This window comes from Cynocephalus volans, chromosome 5 (assembly GCF_027409185.1).
Source record: "Cynocephalus volans isolate mCynVol1 chromosome 5, mCynVol1.pri, whole genome shotgun sequence".
Taxonomy (NCBI): Eukaryota; Metazoa; Chordata; class Mammalia; order Dermoptera; family Cynocephalidae; genus Cynocephalus; species Cynocephalus volans.
This window is the reverse complement of record NC_084464.1, coordinates 88,755,409-88,768,549: the sequence shown is the minus strand read 5'-3', so window position 1 is coordinate 88,768,549 and position 13,141 is coordinate 88,755,409. Positions and strand designations below refer to the sequence as shown.

General features: G+C 33.6%; 1 protein-coding gene across 1 annotated transcript in view; it reads left to right on the top strand.

The window, feature by feature from the left end:
- CEP162 (centrosomal protein 162) overlaps positions 1-13,141 on the top strand; it is a 75,002-nt gene that overhangs the window by 18,322 nt on the left and 43,539 nt on the right. Inside the window, exons 7-11 of the mRNA XM_063097486.1 lie at positions 2,254-2,372; positions 4,017-4,047; positions 4,824-4,940; positions 9,834-10,025; positions 10,606-10,687. Coding sequence (XP_062953556.1) covers positions 2,254-2,372; positions 4,017-4,047; positions 4,824-4,940; positions 9,834-10,025; positions 10,606-10,687 — 541 coding nt within the window. The remainder of the gene's footprint in view (positions 1-2,253; positions 2,373-4,016; positions 4,048-4,823; positions 4,941-9,833; positions 10,026-10,605; positions 10,688-13,141) is intronic.

Genomic DNA, 13,141 nt, shown 5'->3' with positions numbered 1-13,141 from the left:
TGTTTCTGAAATCACTGACATGGTCTTTGCCTTTCCTTTATTTCTTATTTCTTTCCTTTTTCTCTGTGTCTACCAATGATATTTTCTTCTTACTTTGAACCTACTTTATCCATGACAAATTCCTGAAGAGGGGATTGGTCATTCATATGTTGGATGGTAGTTTTGCCTACAGGCTGTTCAGTTACTTAATGAAAATAACAAAATGTACTTTTTAAAAATGTGCATTAAAAGGCCAGCCTATGGCTCACTTGGGAGAGTGTGGTGCTGATAACACCAAGGCCACGGTTTCGGATCCCTTTATAGGGATGGCCGGTTAGCTCACTGGGTGACCATGGTGCTGACAACACCAAGTCAAGGGTTAAGATCCCCTTACCGGTCATCTTTTAAAAAACAAAAAAACCAAAACAAAAACGTGCGTTAGATTAGCACTTTTCCCAATCAGAAATAGTATTCGGCCTTATTAACTTTTGATTCAGATTAAGTGATAGACTAGCTATAAAAATACTAACAATAATTACTGTTAGTAAACATAATAGGTGACACTTATATACTGTATATTATATATCAATCACTGTTTTAAACACCTTAAGAGTTTATCTTCTCAGCAACGCTTCGAGTTAAGTGCTATTATCATCCCCACTTTACAGATGGGAAAAATGAGGCAAAGAATATGTGAACTGCCAACAGCTCTACAGCTGAAAGTAACAGAACTAGAAATTGAATGTAGGCCTTCTGGCTCCAGGTCATGCTCTTAAGCACTATGCTGTACCACCTGAACTGTTTCTTACACTGCTGTCTGCAGTCACACACACACACACAGTACAGCCCCTTCCATTGAGTCCTAATTTGCAAGTTGTTGTCTAAATTCAGTGTCATATTCTTCCATATCTCTTCTCTCCTTGTTCATCATCTTTTCTTAAGCAAATCTTATCTCTGAGGTTACTTATCTCTGATTCCAACCTAGAATATTAAAGTGTCAATCTTCTTATATTGGCCCTAGTTCCTAGAAGTACATCTGATAAAAAGTAATTGCTCATAACTGTTTTGTGAATTTAATGTCTACTAAAACTTAGGAAATCACACTTTTTCCTCGTGTGGAAGAGAAACAGAGTTGACCTTCTCAGCCGCGGAATATAGATATTAACATAGTTAACCAACTAACCTAGCTTACCTGCCTAAGTTACAATACCCATGTTGTTCCAACCTCATATTTTTTATGAGCGAAAAAGGAGACATTTTTGTACCCAGATCTCACCAGAAGCATCCTATTTAACTTCCAAGCCCTTGCAAATTTTTTCCCAAACTTCCAGTACACTCAAGTTGCCCCCTCCATTCTAAGAGAAGAGTAAGAGACAGACATTCTAGAAGCAGACTTCCTAGTACCTCATGCAGTCTTTTTCCCATCAGGCCATCCTGTTTCTCAACGTAATATAATTTTTTGAAATACAAATAAGATTATGTTTGTTTCTAAAATGTCAGTTCCACTCTGAAAAGGCTGTTCCCCTTCTACAGCCCTTAGATTTCAATCAGTCCTTTGATTTAGGAGCTATAGACAAGAAGTTAAAAATTGATGAAGAGATCCTGGCCAAATAATCCCTGCCCCACCCTCCCCATGGGTACACCTTTTCCTTCTGCTGCAAAGCCATTGAGATTTAATTTGGGGGCTTTAGCCGAGAAGTGCCCAGAATTGGGAAATAGCAAAGGTCATGTAGCATATAGGACCAGTATTTACCTAAGGGAAGGGGTCAGAGATAAGTGTTTCATGAGTACTGTTTAAATCTTCCAGTAGAGGGTATGATCTTAAATCATACCTGCAGAGGCCAAAACAAGCACCTTAAAATAAGCAAAATCCAACCTTTTCAAGAGTGTCAGCATTTCATAAAAGTTCTGCCTTTTATAAGTAATCAGTTGGAGATTTTTGTCTTTAGAAAAAAATATATTAAAAGTTTTATTTTAAATGTAATATAAAATCTTTAGGACAGCTCTAGAAATGTTTAGTTGGTTAATAATATAGAAGATTAAAATTATAAAACGCTTAGAACTATTTGAAAGTACAAAAAGTACTAAGACAGTCTTACAAATTAAACTCATTAAATCTTTGCAAAAAATATGTTCTCTAAAGGTACCTTTATGTTAATATTTCAATAAGTTATTCTCATACAGACGTCTTCCTTTGGAAATCAACAGTCTTTTCCTGGAATTTGACTTTTTTGACAGTATGATTGTTGTACTTTTTAAAATTATTTTCTTTAGAAAATTACAGTGATGATTTTGAAGATGAAGAGGACATTGATGCACCTTTGATTACTAATGATGTAGAGACTCATTCCAAAGAAAATCTCAAATCAGAAAAAATAAATGTACCCAAACAGGTATATACATCAATTATATATTTGACAGTTTTGTAGTTTCTTTCATCAACTTAGCCAACTGTTGCCATATGAAGAGTTTGAAATCTGGTGTTCTTTATAGTCTTGCTCGTTGTTGTAAACTTGGTCTCTGAACACTCAGTTAAACACTTTACCTCAGGATGTCAATTCAATATAAATTTTAATGAAAAAATCATGCCAATTGATTTTATAAGGGATTTCTTTCAGCAAATAATTTCCTTAAGTTAAGCTTTAGAAATTGAAAACTTAATTAAAAATTCAAAACTAATTTTTAAATAGTTATATTGAAATACACTTTTTTGGATAGGGCTTGTCCCTGTACTACAGCAAATACCCCTCCTTAGTATTTATGGTAGTGGTGACATTAATGTCTGAAATTTATTTGGCTAAGATAAGGAATTACATTATTGCATTCATATTCAGTGGTGCCGTGGTCTGTTCTCTTATTTCCCAGTTCTTATGGACACTTGTTCAGGGCTACTACTACATATTGCATTCTGTATAGAAATTATCTTTGAAGCTATCTAATAGTAGGTAGGAAGACAATTTCTATTTGTTATTTTGTTCTTGATCTGGACAGTCTCTTTTGGGAATGCATGTTAGAACTAGATGTTTTGAATGTGTATGAAACCATAGACTCTCTGAATAGAAGAGAGAATGCTTTATGTATACCCAGAATGCTTTCTGGGTATACATAAATACTTTCATTTTTAAATTTACTTAGTACTTTGTCCTTGTGTATCTATATGTCACTCATAAAAAAATCAAGAGGAAACAAGAAAAACAAGATGACTTTAAAGATAACACAATGATTCATATGACCTGATGAGTATCCTTAGAAATTTAATGGTATTTATATTTGGAATATGACAATTACAGTATTTTATGAAAAAAATTAATAGGTAAGTAGAAGCATGATAGTGCACTACATTAAGGAAGTATAGCCTGCTTGAAAATGTGTCATCCTAAATGTGGAAGCCTTGTACAGAGCTGCCTCGGTAAGAATCAAAATAGGAAGGAATTAAAGCTCTGTTATTACCGAAGAACCCTACACGTTGCCTAGCCAGGTGGGAAATATGGGTGATACTAATTAGAAAACTTATTCTGAGGGAAACTATAATATTAAAGAATTTCATCTGTCTTGCATATTGGTGGCCCACCCTTCTGAAAATTGTGTCATTTGAAATGTAGATAAAACAATGAGTAGAAGTTGTATTTAGTCATTAATTTTGAACAATAAGAGAAAAATGGTATTGTTGTAATTGCAGGACTCTTATGTGAAGTCACCCTGTTATCCTGAAGTTCAAAACACAGGAGAATTTTTGAGCAGGCTAGATGAGCCTGGCACCTAGACACTTTAAGCAAGGCTTTTTCGGGCCTAAATTAATTTTGTTAATTGCCAAAGTCCAGAAGAGATTTTGAGAAGTTCTCTCAGAGCTACAGTCTGTCTAGTCTTGAAAAATTATTGTTGATTGAGAGTGGTGAAGGAACCCTAGAAAGTATAGTTCCCGATCTTTTCATAATGGAGTAAAGCACTGGTTTTCAAATTTTGTTACTGTTTGCATTGTGGTCGTTTTACATAATTTTGTTATCAAAACATATGATCATTTTCTTCTTTTAATTTAGGAAGAAGAGAAAACTGGCATGCTGGCTAATGGTAAATGTAATGTATATTCATGTATTTTAGTTGACAAAAAATTACTCTGTTCAGAATTTCATCTATATTATTCTGAATAAATTGCTGTCTTTGTTTTTAAATATCTCTAAGGAATTAAAGTTCATAGCTTTTCTCAGTAATGTGTCTCTTATGCCTATCTTGAATCCACCCTGTTATATTTGAGGATATTTCTTGTCTGTTATTTTTCTAAGGCCCTTTGCCTTTCACATATAAATGTACATTGGAAGAAACCTATGCTTGTTATATACTAGGGGCCTTCAAAAAGTTTGTGGAAGGATTCATATTATCTTTTCATTCAGTTTTCCACAAACTTTTTAAAGTACCCTTGTGTGTGTGTGTGTGTGTGTGTGTGTGTGTGTGTGTGTGTGTGTGTGTGTGTGCATGGTGGGGGGACGTGCATGTATATTATATACTAAGGGACTTCAAAAAGTTCATGGAAGGCTTCATATTATCATTTCATTCAGTTTTTCCACAAACTTTTAAAAGTATGCTCCTGTGTGTGTGTGTGTATTTATATTTATATATCGTGTTTATTTTATACATATACACACATATATTACATCATGCTTGTTATATATATATATGAAACCATGCTTGTTATATGTATATTAAACCATGCTTATACATAAATAAGATTATATGCTATTTGTTTTGTTTTTATATGCATTGCAGATGATTAAAATATTTTTATTAGATCAAAAGAACCACACAAATTGCTCTATATTCCTTATATTTTTTCTTTTGTATTCTTCCAGTTGTGCTGCTTGATTCATTAGACTCTGTTGCAGAGGTCAACCTTGATGAACAAGATAAGGCAACAACTAAGCCAAAGGCCCTAACAGAAATTACTGATAATGAAATGACAGGAACAGGTAAAAGTGTTTGAAAATCTTACTATTTTCTGAATATGGACTTTTTGACTAATTGACTTCATTTCTAGGAAAATATATGTAATAAACATATTGACAATAAAAACTTTAAATGTCACATTTTTCTACTATATTTAACAATTTAAATAATCGCAACTAGCTAATGGTAACATTTAATGCTAGTAGGCCAAGTAAAGTTTGATTTTAAATAAATGTGTATTAATAAATGAATGAATGCTGTTCATACGAGTGTAGCACTGTAGGTGAATGTTAACTAATTTTCTGTGACCCTCCTGAGTATTCAGTTAAATTTGCCATTTGTAGGAGAAATGGGACTTTGGTCTTATTGTGCTTTTCCAAGTTCCCTCTCTAGGAAAATGATAGGTCACGTTCCAAGATTCGGAAATACCTAAGACCAACTATACTTTCCTAAACCTTATAAAGGTCTTTGAGATAATGCCTTTTTAAACTTTTTTAAAGCAGTAAAAACCTTATCTCTCATTGAAATCTTATGTAGAACTCTTTACATAGGTAAAAATGGTATTTTATCAGTTTAAAAATATAAGCTCACATTTGTAACATTTACCTGTGAAATTAGTGAAAACAGTAATCATCCTTTAAAATTTTTGATATTAGGAGTTATAGAGATTTATTACATTCTCATGTCACCATCAGCCTTCCAATGTGTTTGTATATTTTGTTTTTATAAAAATATTCTTGATTTGCCCACAAATATTTGCACATGGGAACTTTTTAATTAACTTGCTTTGTAGTCTCAGGATACTGGTCAACTAAGCCAATTCAGACAGTTGGGAGAAAAATAGCAATACAAGCCACTAACCAACTCTAAACATCAGCTAGCATTTTATTTTTACTTAATCTTCTATTTCTTTTTACTTTTCTAATGAGGTATAATTTACATATAGGAAAGTTCATGTATCATAATTTTGCAACTTGATGAATTTTCAAATACTGAAAACATCCCTGTTACCAGCAACCTGATTAAAAAACAAAAGAGGACCCAACCATAATGTCCTGTCAAGTCTTTTGTTTCTAGTCACTGTCCTTCCAAGAGTCACCGTTGTTTTGACTTGTTTCATCCACTTCCACTGTAAAATATGAATATAAAAGTCAAAAAATCACAACTATCTATAAGACATAATTTTCCCATGAAGACAAGTTACTCACTCAGTTGTTGCCCAATTGAGTATTCTGCTATGATGAAAGCATATGCTGAGCACATGTCCCTTGCTTGGCCTTACTGCTGTTTATTTAAGTAACCATGTTACGTATCTGCTGTGATAGTCTGTCTGCTTACACAATTTTCAGTAAGTAGACATGAATTCTTTTGACAGACCGAGGTAGAACTACAACTTTTCAAATCAGCAGTATGTTATAGGAAGTTCATATATGTGCAGGATGGCAAGAGAAACTTTATTCTAAGATGTGCATGAAAACAAGTAAAGGAAAAGGCAGAAGTTGCCAAAAATATTACAATTCCATAATGTCTTTAAAATACTACAGTTCTATAAATGGCATATTTCAGTGTGCAGATTAGGTTCTATTATAATTTTTAAGTTTTAAAGCATGATTTAAAATGGAATTTCAATCAAACATCTGTGGAACCCATGATTTTCTTTGGAAAACTATGATTTTATGAAACAGTATGAAAACTATTGCTGTAGGTTATAAGAAAAACTCAAAAATAAAAAATGTATTGCTGAAAGTAAAGATTTTATTGAGACGATTCAAGCAATTATGTGAGGGTACTTCAAAAAGTTTGTGGAAAAATAGAATTAAAAGATAATATGAAACTGTAAACTTTTGAAATACCCTCTTATAAAACTATAGTTTTTTGGTCTTACTTCTTAAATGATATTGACTCTGAAATAAATTCATTAGTCAATTACTGGAAGGAGTAGAGTATGAATGTATTATCATGTAGACTTGGATTCATATTCCCAGCCTTGCCATTTATCAGCTGTATAACGTTGGATAATTAATACCTCTAAGCTTGCTTCTTTGTCTTTAAAATGACATCTTGTGATGGTCATTTGAGATAATATATAGTGCCTAGTACATTGTTAAGATTCAATAAGCAGTAGCAATTCTATGGTTGTTGTTGTTATCATTTATATCAACCCTCTGTTAATTTTAAAAGCTATAATAAAGAACCTGAAGGCATATAGAATAAACACTTAGTGGCTGTGGGGTGTTGAATTTACCTAGTATTTCAAAAATACACTTGAAAGTCTTGAAGTTATCATTTGAACTTTTAAGAACTGAAAAATTCAGAGTTTTTTTTGTTTTGTTTTACCATGTGTTTTGTTTTGTTTTATAATGTTTCTTCTAGCATAAAGCAGGCTTTGGTAAAACAATGTCCAAGATTGTCTTTTGTTAATAATTATTTATGAAATTCTTCGTGCTTTGTTGTATTAAGGGGGTTAGTATATATAAAAATGAGGTTTTCCTGACACCAGGCCAGATCTCACCTTTCTCTTGTCTCATGGGCAAGTCTTGTTTTGTGCTTTGGCTGTGTGTCTGGAGTAGTCACAGGATGACAGTATTGCTCCACGACACTAGACCCTTTTCTCTGCAAAATAGGATTTGACACTTCTCAACTTTCTAAGGTTGAAAAGTATAGGGGGCTTTGACTTGTAATAATATATAAAATAATCACATACAGTCCTCTCTTTTTAATGTAAAAGGCATATAAATGAGTCCTTATCATTAAATGCATGAAAAAATTTACATGATGCTGAAATTATTTTTAGTATGACTTGTATTAATGACTCAATTTAGGAGAAAAACACTTTTCCTTCCTGTTTTCTGAGCAGCCTCTAATACCTCTTTATCCTCCATTTTTCTCACTTTAAGTCATTTGTTTTTCTTTTTTTTTTTTTCATTCAAAATATTTTAACATTTCCTTGTACATATTTGTGGGGTGCAATGTGTTGTTTTAATACATGCATATACTGCACAATAATTCACTTAGGGTAGACAGCATAGGTCATTTGCTTTTCTGCATGTTTACTCTGCTGTTGCTTTAAAGCCTGGAACCTCTTCTTTCTGATAGCTCATACCTATTAAATTAGGTATGAGCATTCAATACTGCTGTGCTATTTACCATTGACGTCATTTTTTCTATGTATACACTATATATAGAGAGGAGAGAAAACACCTTCTGCCTTTCTTTTTTTCATAAAAATTAATTCTCTCCTTCAGTCATGCTACTTTGAGTCTAGCTACTGGTTTAGGGGAAATACTAGGATCACTTTAAAAGGCAAGACCTTTTTCTTTATGTCCTCTTGGGAAAATTTCTGCCCCTTAATTGTTGACAATTCTTTTCTAACAGTACCCGCCATTTTTTTGTTCTTAGTTTATATAAGCAAAATTGTTATTTATTGGGTGTGCTCCAAATAGCAGTGGTGACCTGAAGCATTAGCTACAAAGACATCTCATTGTAAGACATTCTTACACAATCTTACACGTAGCTCTTGGCTACCATTTACGTTTAGAGTTGAAAATAGCCCCTCAGAGTTGTACACTATATGACCTACAGTGTATATAGAGGAAGATGAGGCTATATATACTATTTAATTTTTAAGCATTAATTAACCATGGGTATCAAGAGGAGACTGGTCACCTATTTCTCTTCTTTTTTTCCACTCTTCTATGACTCATTTATCTAATTTTGAAAATTCCACTGATAGTAATGAAAGTTAGAAAATATTCATAAAAATCTGAGCTTATTATTGTTGTTAGTTTCTTCAAATTCTTTATACAATTTATGTCAGTTGGTGAGAAGAGAAGGTATTAAGGGAAGGAAGAATGAATGATGACAAGGTTTCTATCTTGTGTGACTAAGTAGCAATGCCATTAGCTAAAATAGGAAATACTGGTAGTAGAACAAGTTTCGGTGGGTAGTATGAAGGTACTTCAAAAAGTTAGGGGAAAGATGGAATTAAAAACTAATATGAATCTTTCCATGAGCTTTTTGAAGTACCCTTCTATAATAAATTCAGATGGGAATATATGTGACTTACTTATAGGATAATCTAAATATCTGTTAGGGAGTTTGATTTTCGGAAAAGAGGAAAGGACAGAAGACAGATTTAGAAGTCATGAGCATATAGGTAATAGTTAAAGCTGAGGTTCTTGATGAAATTAGCCAGGTCAAAAAAAAAAAAAAAAGGGGGGGGATTAAAAAAAGGGCTAAACGTAGAACCCTGAGATGAGCCATGAACCGTAAGTGATGGAGAAGTAGCCATCAGAGTGGTAGAAATAAGAAGAAGAAGAAGAGATGCAGGAGAAACAGTTACCAGGAAAAGGACGATGTCAAATATCTCACAAGTTTGAAGAGAACTAAAGATGGATGGATTTGATCATTAGGAAATTGCTTTTGATTGCAGCAGCTTTAGCAGGACGTTGGAACACATTTGAATTCCAAAGTAAGAGGAATGAATTGCAGTCGAAGAAATGCAGATTACAACATAGTTGGTGGTATGGGGAAACAGAGAGTGAGAGAGTGGTAGTAGGAAGGAGGGGGTAGAACCCTTCAAAGGAATATGTCAGTTTGGTAAATTTAAGAATGCGTAGTTTTATCCAGTGCAGAGGAATTCATTAAGGATAGTAGGGAGGAGAGGACAATAATTAGTGAAGTTAAATTTGACAGTTACCATGTCAGGACACATCTCACTTGCTGAAAGAGTTATTGAGCCTGCTATGGAGCCATACTAGTAGGCTGTAGCTACGAATAACCTAGGTTCATACTTACCTCTACTTTTATAATGTTGCTGTTTTTCTATTCTTGACAGATTAAAGAATGATATTAGTGTTTCATATTTCTCATCTTTGTGATGTAATTATACCTGGGGATTACATTTATTTCAACAGGTGTTTCTTATGGACAAAGCAGTAGTGACATTGAAGCCCTACATGAGGCTTATTGTCATATAGCCCATTCTTTGGGAGATGCAGACGAACAAAGAATTGAAAGTTACACAATGGAAAATATCAAGAGCCCAGCGAAAGATCATCCTCAAGAAAATGAAGAGTCTTCAAAAAACACCTCTACTACTGAATCTGGTAAAGGTAGATAGATTAGGTAGGTAGGTAGGTAGGTAGGTAGATGGAATTTTTCAGTCGTTTGAGATCCTCTGTAAATAGTTTCCAGTATAGTATAGTTTAAATACAATTTGCTGTGGTGATTGTTTCTCAGTCTCAACTTAATTAAAGGACTTGTTCAAATGAAACTTGGGAATCATTGGTTTAATTATAAAGTTGGAGCTGAGCACAGTAGAATTTCAGTTCCTCCTCTAATATGCCCTAACTAAATTAAAAAATCACTTAAGTTGATACTTTTTATTTTTTTGCATGAACATGTATAAAGGTGTTTTTTAATAAGGAACAGTATTTTGGGATCAACTAAATACATACTTAGCAAGGGTGTATATGTAGAAACATATTTGATATTGATATTTGATAAATATCAAAGGAGGTTTTCCTGACACAAGCAAGTTTTCAATGGAAAACTTGGTTTATTGCATGTGCCATTTTGTTAACTATATGAACTAGAGAAAATGTAATTTTCGTGGTATTAGACAGGTAAATTAAACAGTTTACATAACATTTTTGGTTTCTAATTTAACTTTTTTTTCCCTTTGAGATTTGCCCACAGTAGAGGAGCTGATGAAACCTATCAGAATAGATTCCTTTGGGGTCAGTGGTTTTGATTTACAACCTGTCAGGTATGAGTTTTTTGGAACATATTGTGCCGGTCAATGGGTTGGTTGAATTTTGTTTATCTATTTGTTTTGTCATTGGAAACTTTTACAATCATTTGTTCCATGTAATCATTCCTAGCAAGTGATTAATGGCCAATAATATTAGATCATGTGAGTTTACCTGTTAGTCACTGCTCTCTTCTTTTTATGTTTGTCCTCAGTCAATTAATTTATCAAAAGTCTTCTAGAGCTAAAAGGTTAAAAAAAAAAAGAGATCTCCTAAAAAAGTTGCTGACATTAAGTAGTCTTAAAACTTTTCACTGAAAAGTATGATCTCTTCAGCACAGGGACAGTTGATTCATGATGAGGGGGAAAGTGAATTTTACTCTGTGTATGAGTGATATATTTGCTTTTTTATAAACCAGTTTATTTTTTTTCTTTTTTTAAATCTTTTCTATTTTTCACAATTTTTTCAAGTTTTATTGAGGTATAATTTGACAAAAATAGTATATATTCAAGGTATACAATGTGATGATTTGATATATGTATACATTATGGATTGATTATTACAGTCACATTAATTAACACATCTGTCACCACACAGTTGCCATTTATGTGTGTGTGGGGGGGTGAGGACTCTTAAGACCTATTCTCTTAGAAGATTTCAAATAAGCAATACAGTATTATTAACTGCAGTCATCATGCTGTACATGAGATCCCTGGAACTTACTCCTCTTGTAACTGAGAGTTTGTACCCTTTGATCATCTCCTCAATACACCAACCCCCATCCTCTGGCAACCACTATTCTATCTTCTGCTTCTGTGAGTTCAACTTTTTAAGATTCCACATGTCAGTGAGATCATACTTTGTCTTTCTGTGTCTGGCTTTTTTCACTTACATAATACCCTTCAGTTTCATCCATGTTCTCGTAGATGAAATGACAGGATTTTCTTCTTTTCTATGGCTGAATAACATTCCATTGTATACATATATATCACATTTTCTTTTTTTTTCCTTTACCCTAAATATTAGACTTTACTTTTATAGTAGTTTTAGGATAAACCAGTTGGTTTTTACTTAGTCACAGACTGGCCATTGTTTCACAGGTTGAGTTCTGTGGTCACAAGAGAAATGGGCTTCTTGAAAATGCTCCAGCTCCAACACTGTTTAGTGGAAGGTTGTGTAGCCCACTATCATTCTTCAACACACAGAGTAGCACATCACAGTATCCTTGTCATCAAACAACTCTGCATTTGTGTAGCACTTACAGTGTCACATCCAGTATCTCACATAATCCTTACAACAAGTAGGACATCTCTATCCCATCATTCAAGTGATGAAACTGAGGTAAAGCCAAGTTAGTGGTGGAGCTCTCACAAGAACCAGATGGTGATGATAACAGCTAACCTCTATCTCATGTTTACTGTGGGCAGGTACTGTGCAAAGTTCTTCACGTATGTAATTTCAGTTAACCTTACAGCAACTCCATAGGATATAGTACATTATTATACCTAAGTCATGGACAAGAAAACTGAGGTTTAAGAGGTTAAAATAAATAAATCCATTTCCCAAGGTCATACGGCTATAACCAGGAAACACAAGCAGTCCATGTACTTAACCACTTATATTGTCAGATCTGATCTCCGTCAAATATTTCTGTGAAATAGCCCATTATCCGTTCATCTAGTCATTTGTTCATTTGTGTTTTCAACAGCCACATTTTGAGCCCCTTCTTCTTCTATAGGTCCATCATGTAAATCCACTTGCAATGATTTCTCAACCTTTTTCTACTTTATGCTAATTGAGAGAAAATGATATAGTGAAGCTTATGCATTTTAGCATTCACTTTAATGCTAAGTCTAGTATTCTTGCCCTAATCTGTAGTGCTAGTTAGTATTTTTAAAGGGGATATTGTGCTCACTCATCATTGATGTTTGGGGGTATGTTAATGTTACTGAAGAGATTTTCATACACATCTAGTATCTCTATTGTTATAGGTAAAACCATTTTAATAACATTAATTCTAAAACATAGGTTTTTACATTTGTGTTTAAAAGCTGAAAACAGGTATATTTACATTAAAGGCATAACAATAATTATAGAATGTCAGTAATGTGACCTTTAGTACAGACATGCAAAAAATCTTTAGTAAGATGTAGGGCAAATAATCCTAGCTGCTGTAATAGATAATCCTTGAAATCTTAGTAAGTATACAACATCAGCAATTTACTTCTTGCTCATATTACCATCCCATGTGGGTCAATGGCATTGGGGCTCTGCTCTACACAGTCATTTAGGGACTTACACTGCTTCTCTCGCAGCACATAGCTTTAAGGTTGTCATGGCATCATCCAGCTAGTGGATAGGAAAGAAAGAGAATAGTTTAGCATGCTTTCTTTTAGCTGCCTCGACACAAAAGTCACATCACTTCAGCTCACATTCTTTTGGTAAGAACCAGCACATCTAGTTAACAAGGC